We start from the raw sequence: 18,514 nt of genomic DNA on the forward strand, positions 1-18,514 counted from the left end.
AGCATCGCAAGTCTCATTTGAGTGGTGCTGAATGCTCTCACACTCGCTTAGTCCACTTGTTTTATACAGTCTATGTTCCAGATAGAAAGCTTGGGAGCGGTGGATTGATATATGAGAAAATAGTCCCTCAACATGTGATGATTCATGAGATGCAAGGTTAATTTTATTTCAAACATTATTCTATCAACACAGACATTTACATCGACAGTCTGGTGTAATAATAGATTTGTTTCAGGTGTTTTGTGGAGTGGGTAAGACTGTTTTTAGTGGCAGGATAACTATGGCCATTGACATGCACTAGCCTAGCACCAGCGACCTCTGCAAATACAAGGACTGGATGGAATATTTTAAAAAAGTGTCTCCACACGTCTCTAACACTCTGACTCACTAGGAAATGAGGTGCTATGTCCAGAACTCTGGCTGTTCCTTTAACCAGTGGTTCTGTGCAACCCCAGATCAGCGTTATGGTTTGTTTGGGTCATCCTTTTCCCGATCACATTCAGCAAGAGCCATTCAGTCTCATATCTGCTGTGAGCCAGGTAACATCTCTTTATCAATGCCAAATGAAACTGTTATTTATTACATACTTATTTGGAATCCAATTATACTTCTATTAAACGCATCAGACATGCCTCTAAATTACATGGCCTTTCAGAATCCTGATACTGGATATATATCAGTTTTATGTTAATCATATTTGCCTCTATTACCGACGGTCCTTCATCCGTTTAAGTTTGGGAGGGAAGAGTGACTTGGTGCCAGGAGACGTGTGGATTAAGGATGAGCTGGTATGGGCTGGCTGGCATGGCAAACACTTAACGGGAGATTTCCTGGACACTGCTGTTTGCTAAAGGGTAATCACATTAGTAAGAGGACAGATGGAGGGCCCAGATCTGTGCCAGGGCCTGGGCTTTGGCATTGTCATGTGCTGTCAACACAAGATGATCCATGACGCCACGATTATGAACTTTAAAACAGTCACTGGGGAGCACATGCCCAGTGTAGCAGCTAAAGGAAGTTGAACCTGTTCCAGTTTGGTTACAAGCAAAACAAAATGGAACCTAATTCAGCTCTTGGCAACAGGTGGATGCTAATACGTCTGTGCCAAGACAATACATAAACAAAAGTCACAGTCAATTATTTTCTGTCCAATATTAATGCTACAGGTGTACGCAAACAGACAAAACTATAATGACGAAAGTGAGTGGTGAATATGAATTTAAAGAATCTGTGTATCATTCCTTCATTTGTTTTTCAATATAAAACCAAAAATAAGAAACAAACAACTATTTTCTTCATTATTTGTCTCCAAAACCAAAACTTGATTTGTTTTAACAGTTTTCAGGTTTGTGTTTAAATGAATAATGGAAAAAATGGATAACGGGCGTTTTCCCGTTTACTTGACTTAAACTGTGACTTTTGCGCAGCATACAGACTGACCCCAGGTCTAAACCAGGACTAAACCAGGACTAAACTGGTCTCAGTCCCAGTCCGGTCCTGGTCTAGTCCCGGTTTCAGTCCTGGTCTTGTCCTGGTCTGGTCTCGGTCTCAGTCCCGATCTTGTCCTGGTCTCAGTCCCGGTCTCAGTTCAGGTTCTCGTCCCGGTCTCAGTCCCGGTCTCAGTCCTGGTCCTGGTCTCAGTCTGGTCCTGATCTCAGTCCTGGTCTGGTCCCAGTCTTAGTCTTAAAATAGGATTAAACCAGGACTGAACCAGGACTGAACCAGGAGTGTTGGGACGGGCCTGGAGGCACAACCTGTTTTAGTCCTGTTTCAGTCTGTACGCTGCGCAAAAGTCCGGCATCGCAGTTTAAGTCACGGAAAGGGGAAATGGTAATTATCCGTTTTTTTCCATTATTCATTTAAACACAAAATTGAAAACTGGAAAAAACAAATCGTTATCCATTTTTTCAACTTAGTTTTGGAGATAAATAATGACGAAAACTGTTGTTTTTTTGTTTTCTTGTTTTTGGTTTGATTTTGAAAAACAAATCCCAAAAGTCCCATATTATGCAAATTTGAATCTTGTGCCACTTTTCCATAAAAGTTACACAATGCACCTGTGATGAGTTTTGGCGATTATGCTCAACTGAATTAGGAGTTATGTAATTCATTGTTCTATTGTACTGCCGGTGGTTAGCACGGCCACTTTCATCCATGAATTTCATCTCCCCCATCAAATCAACATTCCTTAAAGCTTCACTGTGTAACTTTTGTGGTGGAGGATCTGCCACCAGCTTGTCTCCATGATACGGCTGCTCGGTTATGAAAAAAATCATTATCACAATTATTTTGGTCAATATTGAAATCACGATTATTCAAATAATTATTTTCTAGCTACATAATGCATTTATTCAGCATTTCTCTCTCTCTCTTTGTTATTGATAATTTATGCAAAACTTTCAAACTGAAAATATATATATAGGCTACAAATATGAACCTTAGAGCAGCCAATCTCTATATTTTAAAAATAAATAAATAAACATACTGATTTATAAAAAAAATATCCCAAAATAAACTTGCTTAATCGTTTCAACTTGATTATATGAGTTTGGAAATCGTGCGACACACAAAGACTCACTTCACTGCTGCTCCCTGACAGTGTTGGGAGTAACTTGTTATAAAAATAACAAATTACTATAATGCATTGCTTTTAGCTGTAACGCAGTAACGTAAGGCATAAGGGAAAAAAATTAAATATTTTACTCGGTACAAACGTCAGTAACATTTTTAACCTGGATTGAAGTGGTGGGTTTTTAGTTCCTCTTCATACAAATTTGCTAAAATCACCGCGATATCAGCAGCACTGAAATGCCATCGTTACGGTCCCGAATGTTGGGATGGGCCAGGAGGTGCGCCCACGATTACCCGATAGTCTACCCAGGAAAGGACCGGCGCAGAACTCCGCACCGCACAGAGCTGGACCTGGTTTAGTCCTGTTTTAGTCCTGTTTTAGTCCTGTTTTAGTCTTGTTAGGCCCGAGCCCCGACAGGGCGTAGGGCCTATTGCTTCCGCTCAGCGGAGCGAATGGGAAGGGACGTGCGCATGTCCGAATGCGACAAGACGACATGCAACTATGTCCACGGTCGCCCCCAGCACGAACAGCAGTATCCCAGTAACCCACGCCCAAGGCCTGGCTCATATTTACTACTGCTAAAATGAATGGAAGTCAATGGAAGGCGATGGGTGACCTCGATGAGATGGTGAATGACGAGCGCCTCAGTGCCCGTCACTCACCAATGACCCCACGGTGACGTGGGGAAGGTCGAGAGCTTTCAAAAAATGTATAATATGTTGTTCTAATGTTTTCGGATATATTGTTTTTGCTCGAATTATTATTATTGGCCCTCGCCACTAAACAAAGTTAGGGGCGAGGGGTGTTGTTCTTCGTCGGTTTCTTTATTATTATTCCCTTTTCCGACCAAACGATCGCATTTTTGACCCCCTGAACATCGACGAAAAGTCCCCAAACCGGGGTCCAGATCGATCGGCCCGGCGAAAAATTCGATAAAATGGGCATCGCAACAATGACCCGAGTGACCCAACTCAACAGCGCCACCTAGAATTGGACCCCTATGGGAGTGGGGACAGGCATAGTTTGTCGCAGGGAAACGAAATTCGGGACAGTGATAGAGAACAATGAGACAAACCAAAAGATGAATTGGAGCATGACCCTATGGCGAACAGGAAGTCGGCCATATTGGATCAAACATTCGCCGCCGGGGTTTGGTCCAAATGAGCTCAGATTTGACATGTCACATCTACAGACATAAACTCACAGAAATTTTCAACTTTTTTTGAGATACTCCTTACGGTTCGCCCGTAGCACGCCGGCGAATAACGCCTTCATTTCCTGTTTTTTCGGTGACCTGTCACGGCCACAGGCATTGTCCTAGAGAACTCAAATTCAAATCACAATTGTGTGATCCAGGCCTGAATGTGATGAAATATGAAATTTAATAAAAGTGAACTCTATAGCGCCCCCTAGCATAGACGTGAAACGTCAACATTATCGGATTTGTACCAAATTCGGGACATAAATTCTATGTATGATTACAAGCAAAAAAGTCTATTACAGACATGATGCATTTTCCACTATTGGCCAGTAGGGGCGCAATGACTCCTCTGAAACAGGTTCACGGCGCCGATGACATCATACATGTAAAGTTCCATAAAGCCTTGTTACCATGGCAACTCCGGAACTCAAAGCTAAACTTCAAAGCTTTGTGGGCTTTAACTCAAAGCTTTGTTTGGCCTCGGGGAGATTATAAGAGTAGGCAAATCGCAAATCACAAATCGAAAATCACATCGCTTAACGGAAAAGGCAAATTTAGCTGAGCTTGACACAGAGCAAATCGTACAAAGATTTCAAACAGTAGACTTCACAGAGGAGACTTCGTAACAGTAAGTACAGCAACACTTACAAAACAACTCAATTATAAAACAAAAATGGCCAGAAATAACAGAGGAAATATACTCTTGACCTTAAACCATGACCTTAAACTATGGTCTGTGGTCTTCGTGTGATAAAGAGTAGAGGGGTGTGCAAAAATATTGAAATATCGATATATCGTATCGTTTAATGTGATGACACAGTATCGATATTGTGGGCTGCTCTATTGATATATCACCAAGAGTATTTTTGGTTTATTTTACTAAATGATTTTGTTACAGCTACAGTTTCGTTGTTTGTTTAGTGGAAGGAAACTCGTTTGACATTTTCGCTGTTTTGAGGATTAAAATGTTTGTGTTTCATATGAACTTTGCACAAGAAGTGGTTTAACAAAGATTTTCCATGATTTAGCCTTTATTTTTTACTGAACCGTATCGAATCGAAAGCGCACTGTATCGAGGTTTGTCTCATATCAGTGACTTCTTAACAACACTCGGCCTCAGTCAACAGGGAAACGTGGCTCTTGCCCCGTCTGGGAGTATGACATCATCACATTCTAGAACCTGAAAACCTCCCAGTTCCATCAGGTTCACGGCGCCGATGACATCATACATGTAAAGTTCCATAAAGCCTTGTTACCATGGCAACTCCGGAACTCAAAGCTAAACTTCAAAGCTTTGTGGGCTTTAACTCAAAGCTTTGTTTGGCCTCGGGGAGATTATAAGAGTAGGCAAATCGCAAATCACAAATCGAAAATCACATCGCTTAACGGAAAAGGCAAATTTAGCTGAGCTTGACACAGAGCAAATCGTACAAAGATTTCAAACAGTAGACTTCACAGAGGAGACTTTACAGAGTAGATTTCACAGAGTAGGTCGCACTTTTTATCTGCGTAACAGTAAGTACAGCAACACTTACAAAACAACTCAATTATAAAACAAAAATGGCCAGAAATAACAGAGGAAATATACTCTTGACCTTAAACCATGACCTTAAACTATGGTCTGTGGTCTTCGTGTGATAAAGAGTAGAGGGGTGTGCAAAAATATTGAAATATCGATATATCGTATCGTTTAATGTGATGACACAGTATCGATATTGTGGGCTGCTCTATCGATATATCACCAAGAGTATTTTTGGTTTATTTTACTAAATGATTTTGTTACAGCTACAGTTTCATTGTTTGTTTAGTGGAAGGAAACTCGTTTGACATTTTCGCTGTTTTGAGGATTATGTTTGTGTTTCATATGAACTTTGCACAAGAAGTGGTTTAACAAAGATTTTCCATGATTGGCCCTCGCCACTAACAAAGTTAGGGGCGAGGGCCCTTTTTATTACCTTTTTATTACCACACCTCAGTTTTCCTTCACACAATCTGCAGACTTCACCCGAGTGTCTTAACTTCCTCCTACGGACCATTGTTGATATCACGTGCACTACAAGAGTCCTTTTATACAGAGTATTGTAGAGCTGTGTAATTACACATTGGCATTTAGCTTATTTGGTGCATTAATACAAGTCAACCAGTATTACAGTGAGCGGTTATGGTGTGCATTTTGATTGTGATTTGATTCAAACACTGCACAAGATTCTTGCCACTTCATAATTGTAATCATTTTCTACACGTCCCTTTGGTTTTCAGTATCGGACCCCATACATGACAACCACTCAGCAGTACCCTGTGACAAGTGGAACGGCTGGTTTCTATCCAGGAACTAGTCCTGCAGAATACCCAGGTTTTGGTACGTATTTCTCTGCTCTCTAACAATCAGGCACAACCATGACTTTATATTAACCATGAGAAGTACAAATACTCTCATAATAATCATCATCAAATGGCTTTTTATCTTTTATATTCATGAACAAGTAACAAAATCTACAACTCAAAAATACAATTGTCCAAAAACCTTCATTTCAGGTTTGCAGTTTTATCAGAAAACGGAGCAGGTCATGGTTTTGCTTGAGGAATTGAGTGAATTGTTTCATAGCTAATCTGTTTTTAATGTGGTACAGATGTAGCAGCTATAAAAACAAAGAAAAAGAAGAGCATGAAAGAGCTTGACAAGAAGGACTTTGGGACTATTCTAGACGCCTTTACAGAGGTGTGTGGCTTTGTGATGAATTGACAGACATAAAAATTGTGGTGTGAAACAAGGACAAATTGGTCACCATTTAAAAATCTTTTCTTTCCATCCAGCAGAAGGATACCAAACCCCTTCCTGAGCCTGTGGTTGTTCAGGCTGAAACTGCCCCAGCTGTGGGGCAATGGAAACCCATTAATCCAGAAGCAAAGAAGCGGTACGATAGGGAGTTTTTGCTGGGATTCCAGTTCAGCAGTGCCAGTATGCACAAACCAGAAGGCCTGCCACTCATCAGTGATGTTGTTCTTGATAAGGTATGTTACTATAATCATATTACATTAGTGTTTTTCATCCCTGATTAAGTTGTGGATGGACATAGATCACTTAGCAGTTGTAGACTGTTAATGGCCTCTGAACTGTATCCTGCTTCAGTGATGACTTTTGTTTTGTGCCACGTGTTTGGGCCACTGAATATCTATGATGGGTTTGAGGATCTGAAGAAGCAGTTTGTGTACTGAACTACTTCTGTCTATTTGGTTGTCATAAATCTGAAAGTTTTTTTTTTTTTTGGTCCATCTTTAGGTGAATAAGACTCCACTGCGTCCTGCGGACCCGGGTCGACTAGTGAATGTTGGTACTGATTTCACTCCCTCATATTTGGGTAACTTAGGAAGCAGATCAGTGGGAGGACCACGAGGCCCGGTAATAATTGAAAATTCTTTAAGTAAAAATATGTAATATGGTGAGTTAATTTTTTATTTTTTTTTAAATAGCCTCCAGGACCTCGGCGTTCTCAGCAAGGTCAGCGAAAGGAACCTAGGAAAATCATTAGTAGCATGAATGAGGACATTCAGCTGAACAAGGCTGAAAAAGCTTGGAAACCATCTTTGAAAAAGTCCATGTCACGTGGCCGTGGAGACGAGGCTGAAGAGGAGGATGCTGAACAAATCAAGACTCAAGAGGTGTTGAACAGACTGTGTAGTATCCTCAACAAACTGACCCCTCAGAAGTTTCAAGAGCTGACGAAGCAAGTGCAAGAACTGCCGATAGACACTGAGGAGAGACTGAAAGGAGCCACTGATCTCATCTTTGAAAAAGCCATCATGGAGCCCAACTTTTCTGTAGTTTATGCCAACATGTGTCGTTGCCTCAGGGGGGTAAGTCGCTTTGAACTGTTTTCTTGAAGAATGACATGACCTAAGTAGCCTTTGCACAATTTATTTTACATGTAACTTATATTTTACAAATTTGCTTAAATATGCTTAAGTGATAGCTATGATGTGTCAAATCATATGTCGGCTTTTTACTCAATACCATCTTGGGCCATGTCCATCATCACCTTAAATTATGTATTTTTATTCACTACAGTTAAAAGTCCCTACTGCAGAAAAGCCAGGAGCTACCGCAAACTTTCGCAAACTTCTGCAAAATCGCTGTCAAAAGGAATTTGAAAAGGATCAAGATGATGAAATATTTGAGAAAAAACAGAAAGAATTGGATGCTGCAAAAGAAGTAAGTGGTTCAATAATTGTAAAATGTATTCAATGAAACATGGAAGGTTCTAATAACAATTGCCTGCATTTCTCAGGGTGAAGAATGTGATCGTTTGAAAGCGGAGCTAGAGGAAGCCAGAGATAAGGCCCGACGGCGATCACTGGGAAACATCAAGTTCATTGGCGAGCTTTTCAAACTGAAAATGTTGACAGAAGCCATTATGCACGACTGTGTTGTAAAACTATTGAAGAATCACGATGAAGAATCTCTTGAGTGTCTATGCAGGTTGTTGTCTACAATCGGCAAAGACCTGGACTTTGAAAAGGCAAAGGTACATGTGAACATAAATACCTTTTTAACATATAAACAACCTCTGTTGATGACCATTAATTTTGCATCACCTGTCTGGGCCAATGAATCTCGGTGATCTTGGTATTTAGAAACTAAAGAGAACATATTTACATCTTTAACCTTGAACTTTGAAATTTAAACTTGCATTTCATTAAAGTTATTTTTTCTAGCCCCGCATGGACCAGTATTTTAACCAAATGGACAAAATCATAAAGGAGAGAAAGACCTCGTCAAGAATTTGTTTCATACTGCAAGATGTCTTGGACCTCAGAAGGGTATTGATTGTTTGATTTGAGATGTAGTAGATCACATTTCTCATTGGCAACTTTAAAAGTGGGGCGACAGTAGCTCAGATGGTAGAGCATTTGTCCACTGATCCAAAGATTGGCGGCTCGAATCCCGCTCTCAACATAAACCTCATTGGTTGAGCTGGTGTGCCTGGTGTGATTCCAGCTCATGTAGATGAATGCTGCCGTTATGTCCTTGGGCAAGACACTTGACTCATTTTGCCCCTAATGTCTGCTTACACTGGTGTATGAATGTGTGCGTATGAATGGTTGAGTGGTTCCTTGTTGTAAAGTGCTTTGAGAGCCTTGAAGGTGGGAAAGTGCTATATTAAAATGTGACCATTTTCCACTGTAGAGCAACTGGGTGCCTAGAAGAGCAGACCAGGGACCTAAAACAATTGACCAGATCCACAAGGAGGCAGAGCTGGAGGAGCACAGGGAGCAGATAAAGGTCCAGCAGCAGCTTCTATCCAAGAAGGAGGGCGGAGGCAGAATGAGCATGGGTGGCCGAGGTCCTCACACTCCCGGGGGAGGCAGGACCAGCCAAACCCAGGACGAAGGATGGAACACTGTCCCCATTTCCAAGAACAGACCTATTGACACCACCCGTCTGAGCAAAATCACGAAGGTAACATGAAGCCTGTCATCTACACTTGCATATGATTTGGTTATACATTGTTTTTTTTTGTTTTTCTCATATATGCACATATCTTGTTTTTTTTTGTAGCCTGGTGCGATGGACTTTAACAATCAGTTGTTGGCTCCAGGTGGTAAAGGGATGTGGGGTAGCTGGGGAAAAGGTTGCAGTGGAGGAAGTGGAACTAAACCATCCAGTGGAGAACAGGGTAAAATATAAAACAAAGATTGCGAGTTTGAGAAAGCCACATTACTTTTATTAATCATGTCTTCACTTATGTTTAGATTCAAGTCGTCCTGCCACTAGCACACTGAACCGTTTCTCAGCCCTGCAGTCTGGGTCTTCATCAGAGTTTGATCGCCGAGTTCCTCAGAGGTATTCACATTGACTACTATTGTTATTGTGTTACTGTGTCTCCTCATTGCTTTCAGTAGCTAGTTTGAGCCAAACACATTTGCTTACCATTAATTAATATTTGAATTTAAATTTTTTTTAGGTCAAGCTCCAGTCGGGAACGAGGGGTTGGTGACAGAGATCGTTTTGACCGCTTTGATCGGAGGGAAGGAGGTGATGGTGACAGGAGCAACCGCCCTGAAATCACAAAGAGAAGCTTCAGTCGAGAATCCCAGGAGCGCAGCCGAGGAGGAGAGGGACGCAGTGCTGTGGATTCTGTTCGTCGTGTGGCCAGCATGACAGACGATCGAGACAGGGGCAGCCGCGACAGGGGCAGCCGCGACAGGGGCAGCCGCGACCGAGGGAGCCGTGACAGGGGCAGCAAAGATCGTGCTTCAAGTAAAGACATACATTCAGGTTAGCATTTTTGTATTTATTTTGACTTGGAAAATATTTTTGTGGGAGGCTGTCTAATCAGAGTAGCCTAATTCTGGATTTTAATTGTCATATTAGTTAAGCGTGAAAGTGCCCCAACGCCACCTCCATCTAAACCTGCTTTGTCTGAAGAAGAGTTAGAGAAGAAGTCAAATGCCATAATTGAAGAATACCTCCATATTAATGACTTGAAGGTAAATGAGGAGCTTAAAAAAACTTTCAATAATTGTACTCAAATAAATAATGAAATAAACTCACACCATTGTGTTTTTTCCCCCCTCTGTCTTGCAGGAAGCATTACAGTGCGTTGCGGAGCTGAACAGTGCCTCCCTGCTTTTTGTCTTTGTACGGGTCGGTTTGGAATCGACACTTGATCGCAGCACCATTGCCCGGGAGCACATGGGACTGCTGCTGCATCAGCTGATCAAGGCCGGGAATCTGCCTCCGCAGCAATACTACAAAGGGTGAGCTTTGGGCTCCTTTGGGCTCCTTTGGGGGACACTTTCCTAGAATTGTATGTAATTTAATAATTTTAAAAATGACGAAACTATGATGCTGTAGGCTGCATGAGATCTTAGAAGTGGCAGAGGATATGGAAATAGATATACCTCACATCTGGCTTTACCTGGCTGAGCTCATCACCCCTATGTTACACGAAGGTGGGCTCTCTATGGGACAGCTCTTCAGGTAAGTACAATTTTGTCTTTTATCAGCTCATCACCAATTTACGATTGTCACATGTAAAATGAGTATACTTTTTCATTTGATTTTAGGGAGATTTCAAAGCCTCTAGTGCCTCTTGGGAAGGCGGGTGTGCTCCTGGTACAAATCTTAAACATGCTTTGTAAAGGAATGGTAGGTGACACCAGTTTTATATACAGTTCTGTAATTCCATTGGTAAACTATGACAGGGAATTATTTTTAAAATTTTAGACCCCCAAGAAAGTTGGGGCTATGTGGACCGAAGCTGGGTTGAACTGGAAGGACTTTCTGCCCAGTGATGAAGATGTTAACAAATTTGTAACAGATCAGGTTTGTAGTATTACAGGTTTGTTAAACTAAATTAGAAATTATAGAATTGTTTAAAATTTTTTGATGTATTTTAGAAACTGGAGTATACCTTAGGAGAAGAGGTGGCATCAAAAGACAGCAATAAAAAAGTTTTCACTGGAGAGGAGCTTAGCAAACAACTGGAAAGACTCCTTCAGGACAAAGCTGACAACCAGCGCATCCGTGACTGGATTGAGGTGTGTAATTGGACTCATTCTGGTGTTTTTATGGACCAAAACTTCAATATTCAAGTTTTTTTTGTTTTTTTTTTAAACAGGCCAATCTGGACGAACAGCAGACCGCATCAAACCTGTTCATTCGTGCATTGATGACATCAGTCTGTCAGTCTGCCATCATCTGTAAGCAGTAATCACAAGTGGAATGATTTTTAATTTTTGCATGAGTTTAATGTGGGTATTCTCTTTTCATAGGTGATAACCCGTACAAAGTGGACGCAGAGCAGATTGGTCAAAGAGCCAGCTTGTTGCAGAGATATCTTTATGATGAACAGAAAGAGCTGCAGGCCCTTTATGCCCTTCAAGCACTAATGGTACACATGGAACAGCCTGCAAGTAAGTAGGAATAAACATCTATAAGAAACAAATATCGAAAACTATTTGATTTAGTGTTTACCAAATTGTTTTAGTTAAAACACTGTACCTGATGTTAGAGTTTTAAAAACAGAAATAGTTCATTTCAAGCGGTTTGAATTCCTAACTTCTTGGTTAACAGCAGCACACCGTTGTTTCATCCTGGTTTGTTACTGATGAAAACACATAACTAACTCATAACTAGAAAAGCACTCAGAGAGCGCAGACCTCCGCCAAGGACTACCCCCATTTTTTATATAAATTGCGATAAACTCAGTCTTCTGGATCAGATCCGGATCAGCCTTTGGAATAAGAGGATCCCATTGTCCATCCCTGAGTCAAATTTCATGGGGTTTGGTCAATAATTAACGGAGATATTGAGAAACAAAATTTTTGGCCCCATTTACCACAATGTTAACTAAAATTTCAAAGTGATCCAGAATCCAGAATTTCTTCCGGATCACCCCCAAAATGAAATCAGTTCTTCCTTTTCAGATTTCCAACAAATCCTGAAAATTTCATCAAAATCGGTCCATAACTTTTTGAGTTATGTTGCAAAGAGACAAACAAACGCCGGCAAAAACATAACCTCCTTGGCGGAGGTAATTAGACAGCACACAGCAGTTTCAAGAGCTGCTTTGACAATATTAATATTTACTATATAATATTTACCTGTATTAGGACAAAACATTTTACATGAAAAAAAATTGTGTACAGCCCATAGGCTATTTGTAAATGGACATAGCTAATGCACTAGACCAGACATGTCAAACTTGGGCCCGGAGGCCAAATTTGGCCCGCATTATAATTATATTTGGCCCACGAGATCATATCAAATATGTATTAGAGCTGGACCGCCGCCTACAGATAGGCTATAGAGACATTATTTCAAATTTAATTTTTATTTTATATTATGCTTGTTCTGCATTCAATGTTTAAGCAAAACTATTATTAAACATTTATGTTAATAAGAAAAGGTTTAACATTACATATCTCGAAAGAAGAGAAAACATGCAGATGTTAAAATTTTACAATAAGTATTTAGTTTGGCTCACAACTTAGTTCCAGTTTTTAATTTTGGCCCTCTGTAAATCTCAGTTTGACATCCCTGCACTAGACGCTTCATTCCAAATAGGAAGTGAGCATACGGGGTCTTGTTCTCTTACTGACCCTGGCTCCCATTGATTTACATTACAATATTGTGGCCCCTAGGAAATCCTATTCATAATATAGAGCCTGTCTCCAAAGTCGCTCCTGTAACAGTTAGCATCACAAGCTTCATTTGAGTGGTGCTGAATGCTATGGGTGATATCATACTCGCTTAGTCCCCCTTTTTTTTTAATAGTCTATGGTACAGCCCCTTAAAGTTTGTTTTTCATTTACATATGAATTCAATGTTGAACTTCTTCTCTAGACCTGCTACGCATGTTCTTCGATGCCTTGTATGATGAGGATGTGATTAAAGAGGAGGCCTTTTACAAATGGGAGTCCAGTAAAGACCCAGCAGAGCAGACGGGCAAAGGTGTGGCCTTGAAGTCTGTCACAGCATTCTTCACCTGGCTCCGTGAGGCAGAAGAGGAGTCGGACAAAGACTAAAGACTATAAAGCCGCTGCTGTTTTGGCCAATCATTAAAACTTGAAACATACAGAAATTGACTTGATGAGATATATACATTAAAAACAGAAATGATCTGATAGCCTTTTCTTCTAGAGGTAGAAACTATTTCAGGACACTTCTGTAAATATATAAAGATTTTTTTAGTTTTATTTTTCAGAAACAATAAATTGCCGATGTAATTGCAGTGTATCCTTTTCCGCAGAAAGCATTGTTGTCCAGATGCAGAGAGGTGCTTTAGATAATCCATTGATTATTAGTTTTATTGGGATTTTTTTTGTAAATACTTTTTTTGCTTTCTTTATTTAAGAAAATAATGCTTCTTTGCATCTGAAACTGGAACGATGAGTTAATGGGACATTGCAAATAAAGGACTTCTTAAAATGCATAGTATTTCACTAGTCGTTCTTTACGAAGACAAAAGTCTTAACTATATTTATGCTCCTATCCCCTGAAAGCGACAATTACAGCGAGCTCATTCAGCATTTATGTACCACTTTTATCCCCTACAATATCATCAGTGTCACTTTGAGATAACTAAGGGGGGTAAAGGGCTCCTATTTTCTAAAACCTTTTGTGTTTTAATGGCCAGTAGATTTTCTTCTTGATGAGGGGCGAGGGGTATTGTTTTCGCTCGGTTTCTTCCGCTCTTTTATTGGCCCTCGCCACTAACAAAGTTAGGGGCGAGGGGTATTGTTCTTCGTCGGTTTCTTTATTAGGCCCGAGCCCCGACAGGGCGTAGGGCCTATTGCTTCCGCTCAGCGGAGCGAATGTGGAGCGATGTGCGCATGTCCCAATGCGACAAGACGACATGCAACTATGTCCACGGTCGCCCCCGGCACAAACAGCAGTATCCCAGTAACCCACGCCCAAGGCCTGGCTCATATTTACTACTGCTAAAATGAATGGAAGTCAATGGGAGGTCGGGGGGCGACCCCAGCGAGATGGTCCAGACGCGCCCGTCACTCACCAATGACCCCACGGTGACGTGGGGAAGGTCGAGAGCTTTCAAAAAACGTATAATATGTTGTTCTAATGTTTTCGGATATATTGTTTTTGCTCGAATTATTATTATTATTTTTTTATTATTAGGCCCGAGCCCCGACAGGGCGTAGGGCCTATTGCTTCCGCTCAGCGGAGCAAATGGGAAGGGACGTGCGCATGTCCGAATGCGACAAGACGACATGCAACTATGTCCACGGTCGCCCCCGGCACGAACAGCAGTATCCCAGTAACCCACGCCCAAGGTCTGGCTCATATTTACTACTGCTAAAATGAATGGAAGTCAATGGAAGGCGATGGGTGACCTCGACGAGATGGCGAATGACGAGCGCGTCAGTGCCCGTCACTCACCAGTGACCCCACGGTGACGTGGGGAAGGTCGAGAGCTTTCAAAAAACGTATAATATGTTGTTCTAAAGTTTTCGGATATATTGTTTTTGCTCAAATTATTATTAGGCCCAAGCCCCGACAGGGCGTAGGGCCTATTGCTTCCGCTCAGCGGAGCAAATGGGAAGGGACGTGCGCATGTCCGAATGCGACAAGACGACATGCAACTATGTCCACGGTCGCCCCCGGCACGAACAGCAGTATCCCAGTAACCCACGCCCAAGGTCTGGCTCATATTTACTACTGCTAAAATGAATGGAAGTCAATGGGAGGTCGAGGGCCGACCGCGACGAGATGGTCCAGACGCGCCCGTCACTCACCAATGACCCCACGGTGACGTGGGGAAGGTCGAGAGCTTTCAAAAAATGTATAATATGTTGTTCTAATGTTTTCGGATATATTGTTTTTGCTAAAATTATTATTATTTTTATTTTTATTTCTTCTGCTCTTTGAGCTCTAATTTGACCCCCTAAACACGTTCAAAAACTCACCAAACTTGGCACAATATTCAGAAGTGGCGAAAAATTCGATAAAATATAGGTTTCGTGCACGGGCTTAAAAAAATGGCGACACAGCGCCACCTGGAAAACGCAAAAATTTCGCGCCTATGGGAGATGTCCCGGTCAACTTTGTCATACAGCCACGAAATTCGGTACATACATTCGTCATGTCAAGACAAACAAAAAATATTATTATGGCCACGCCCCCTGACACACCAGAAGGCGGCCATCTTGGATTGAAATTTGAGTCCGCGTTTTCGCTGACGTTGCGTTGGAACGAACTCCTCTGAAGGCGCTTCACCCACAGGGCTGAAAATCACCGTACATCATCTAGAGAAGTGGAACATCTAAAGTTAGCTGATTTTTTTTGATAACTAACGGTTTACGTGCGGCGAAGCCGCAAAATTTGGTCAAGATGACATTATTTGCTCCTGTTCACACAGACTTAGTCCGATCGTGCAGAAATTTGAATCACTAATGTGTGATCTCAGTCTGAATATAATACACTATAACACATATGAAAAGTGAACACTATAGCGCCCCCTACCATAGACATGAAACATCAACATAGTCAGATCTGCACCAAATTTGGTAATTCAATTCTATGCGTAATTATGAGCAAAAAAGTATATTATGGACATGGCGAATTTTTCACTGTTCGCCAGCAGGGGCGCTAAAACTCCTCCCAAAAATATTTAAAAATATATTACACGCACATGCTTAGTCCCATCATGCTGAAATTTGAATCACTAATGTGTGATCTCAGTCTGAATATAATACACTATAAAACATATGAAAAGTGAACACTATAGCGCCCCCTACCATAGACATGAAACGTCAACATAGTCAAATCTGCACCAAATTTGGGAATTAAATTCTATGCATGATTATGAGCAAAAAATTATATTATGGACATGATACCATTTTCACTGTTGGCCAGCAGGGGCGCAAAGACTCAAAAATTTGGCTCCTATGGGATACGTCCCGGTCAACTTTGTCGTAGAGCCATGAAATTCGCTACATTCATTTGTCATGTCAAGACAAACAAAAACTTTTTATTATGGCCACGCCCCCTGACAAACCAGAAGGCGGTCATCTTGGATTGAAGTTTCAGTCCGCATTTTCGTTCACATTGCGTTTGAACGAACGCCTCTGAAGGCGCTTCACCCACAGGGCTAAAAATCACCGTACATCATCTAGAGAAGTGGAACATCTAAAGTTAGCTGATTTTTTTTTGATAACTGTCACGGTTTACGTGCGGCGAAGCTGCAAAATTTGGTCAAAGTTTTGGCGAATTTCAAGGTGACATTATTTGCTCCTGTTCCCACATACTTAGTCCGATCGTGTTGAAATTTGAATCACTAATGTGTGATCTCAGTCTGAATATAATACACTATAAAACATATGAAAAAACACTATAGCGCCCCCTACCATAGACATGAAACGTCAACATTGTCGGATCTGCACCAAATTTGGGAATTCAATTCTATTAATGACTAGAAGAAAAAACATATATTGCTGACATGGGAATTTTTCAAGGTTGGCCAGTAGGGGGTGCAAAGAACATCTAAAGGCGCACTATGTCATTTTGCCATTTGCAGGCACAGAGTTTGCGGACACGGCGTTTACGGTATGGTGTTGGTGGGGCACACTATTTGCGGGCACGGCGTTCGCGGGCGCGGCGGGCAAGAGCCGTTCGACGCCGCTTGCGGCTTTAATTTTAGTCTTGTTTTAGTCCTGTTTTAGTTCTGGTTTAGACCTATTTTAGTCCTGTTTTAGTCCTGTTTCAGTTCTGGTTTAGACCTGGTTTAGTCCTGGTTTAGTCATAGTTTAGTCCTGGTTTAGACCTGGTTTAGTCATAGTTTAGTCCTTGTTTAGACCTGGTTTAGACCTGATTTAGACCTGGTTTAGTCCTGATTTAATTCTGGTTTATTCCTGGTTTATTCCTGGTTTAGACCTGGTTTAGACCTGGTTTAGACCTGGTTTAGTCCTGGTTTAGACCTGGTTTAGACCTGGTTTAGACCTGGTTTAGTTCTGGTTTATTCCTGGTTTAGTCCTGGTTTAGACCTGGTTTAGTCGTGGTTTAGACCTTGTTTAGTCCTGGTTTAGACCTGGTTTAGACTTTGGTTTAGTCCTATTCAGTCCATATACATACATATAAAAGTTCAGCATCTTTGTTATTTTGGCGAGAGTAACTTAAAAGTGCTGCAATAGTCGTGTAACACCTTATATTTTAAAAGCAGTAATATTGTAATGTAACAAATGACTTTGAAATGACAGCAACAAGTAACAAATAACACATTATAGTTTTGAAGTAACTTGCCCAACAGTACTCCCTGGACACTGGAAATACTGTCTTACATGCCTTTCCTGCACATATACCCAGCCCCATGTGTGTAAATATAATGACTGTTGGAGGCTTGTACCTGGAGATATAATGTAGAAGAAGTCTTTGAACTCATCCATCCAGACTTCGGCCAGGCGTCTGTTGTTCTTGTTGATGACTTGCCCAGTGCCTCCGGGGAAACTGTACGGAGTGGCTTTGCGGAAAACATGGCCGACGTGAGAGCAGGTGACGATCTCCAGAGAGCCCCCGCACTGCCAGATCTGTAAACAAGACCGGCCCTGGGTCATATGTTTGGTTTTGTGTGTTATTCACTTCTCACCCACTGCACATGAGTATAGATTCTCCAACAGTGAGAGACACAAGACTATATTCATTCCATACTCTTTATAGATGTCATGTCAGTCACTATGTCATCTTTGTTTCTTCTTACGACCTCTTGTATATCGCTGAGATAGATTTGTATTACTATATTTCTATAAACACTACCGGTCAAAAGTTTTAGAGCACCCTCATTTTTCCAGTTATTTATTGCAATTCAAGTCGTGCAAGTCCAATGAATAGATTTGAAATGGTTCAAAGGTAAATACTGAACAGACAGAGGTTAAAAAAAAAAAAAAAAAAGACACAAAACACAAGTCCAAGCTCTGCCGAAACTAACTCAGGAAAAAAGAACAAGATGGTAAAGCTTGAAAACATGGAGTGTCCAGCACAGTCTCCAGACTTAAACCCCATCGAGCTGGTTTTGAGATGAACTGGACAGAAGAGTGAAAGTCAAGAAACCTACAAGTGCCACACATTTATGGGAACTTCTGCAACAGATTTGGGAAGAACTTTCTGAAGAATATTTGATTTCTATTGTAAAAAGAACGAGCCACGAGTGTGTTCAGCTGTTATATCTGCCAAAGGTGGACACTTTCATGAATCAAAAGTTTAGAATATATTTTGGTCAACAGTA

The 18,514-nt window shown here is 41.2% G+C and overlaps 2 protein-coding genes and 2 non-coding genes across 4 annotated transcripts in view; 3 read left to right on the plus strand and 1 right to left on the minus strand.

The window, feature by feature from the left end:
* The window catches only part of galnt13 (UDP-N-acetyl-alpha-D-galactosamine:polypeptide N-acetylgalactosaminyltransferase 13), a 132,176-nt gene that overhangs the window by 58,382 nt on the left and 55,280 nt on the right, over positions 1–18,514 (minus strand). Inside the window, exon 9 of the mRNA XM_055148469.1 lies at positions 17,639–17,819. Coding sequence (XP_055004444.1) covers positions 17,639–17,819 — 181 coding nt within the window. The remainder of the gene's footprint in view (positions 1–17,638; positions 17,820–18,514) is intronic.
* Positions 6,424–13,315, plus strand: LOC129407436 (eukaryotic translation initiation factor 4 gamma 1-like). The gene is made up of 20 exons (XM_055148465.1): positions 6,424–6,492; positions 6,591–6,785; positions 7,054–7,173; positions 7,245–7,628; positions 7,840–7,983; positions 8,060–8,296; positions 8,487–8,591; positions 8,959–9,231; positions 9,331–9,448; positions 9,525–9,615; positions 9,737–10,050; positions 10,147–10,262; positions 10,360–10,532; positions 10,630–10,755; positions 10,842–10,923; positions 11,002–11,100; positions 11,175–11,315; positions 11,396–11,477; positions 11,550–11,690; positions 13,123–13,315. Exons 1-20 carry the CDS (start codon positions 6,439–6,441, stop codon positions 13,302–13,304), a joined length of 3,177 nt encoding a protein of 1,058 aa, XP_055004440.1. The 5' UTR covers positions 6,424–6,438; the 3' UTR covers positions 13,305–13,315.
* LOC129409041 (small nucleolar RNA SNORD66) lies at positions 6,898–6,974 on the plus strand. Its single transcript, XR_008632242.1, has one exon. It is a non-coding gene; the product is annotated as a small nucleolar RNA SNORD66 (small nucleolar RNA).
* LOC129409043 (small nucleolar RNA SNORD66) lies at positions 8,337–8,416 on the plus strand. Its single transcript, XR_008632243.1, has one exon. It is a non-coding gene; the product is annotated as a small nucleolar RNA SNORD66 (small nucleolar RNA).

This window comes from Boleophthalmus pectinirostris, unplaced genomic scaffold, assembly GCF_026225935.1.
Source record: "Boleophthalmus pectinirostris isolate CB_2022bp ecotype Guang Dong unplaced genomic scaffold, ASM2622593v1 HiC_scaffold_1, whole genome shotgun sequence".
In the NCBI taxonomy this organism is placed as follows: Eukaryota; Metazoa; Chordata; class Actinopteri; order Gobiiformes; family Gobiidae; genus Boleophthalmus; species Boleophthalmus pectinirostris.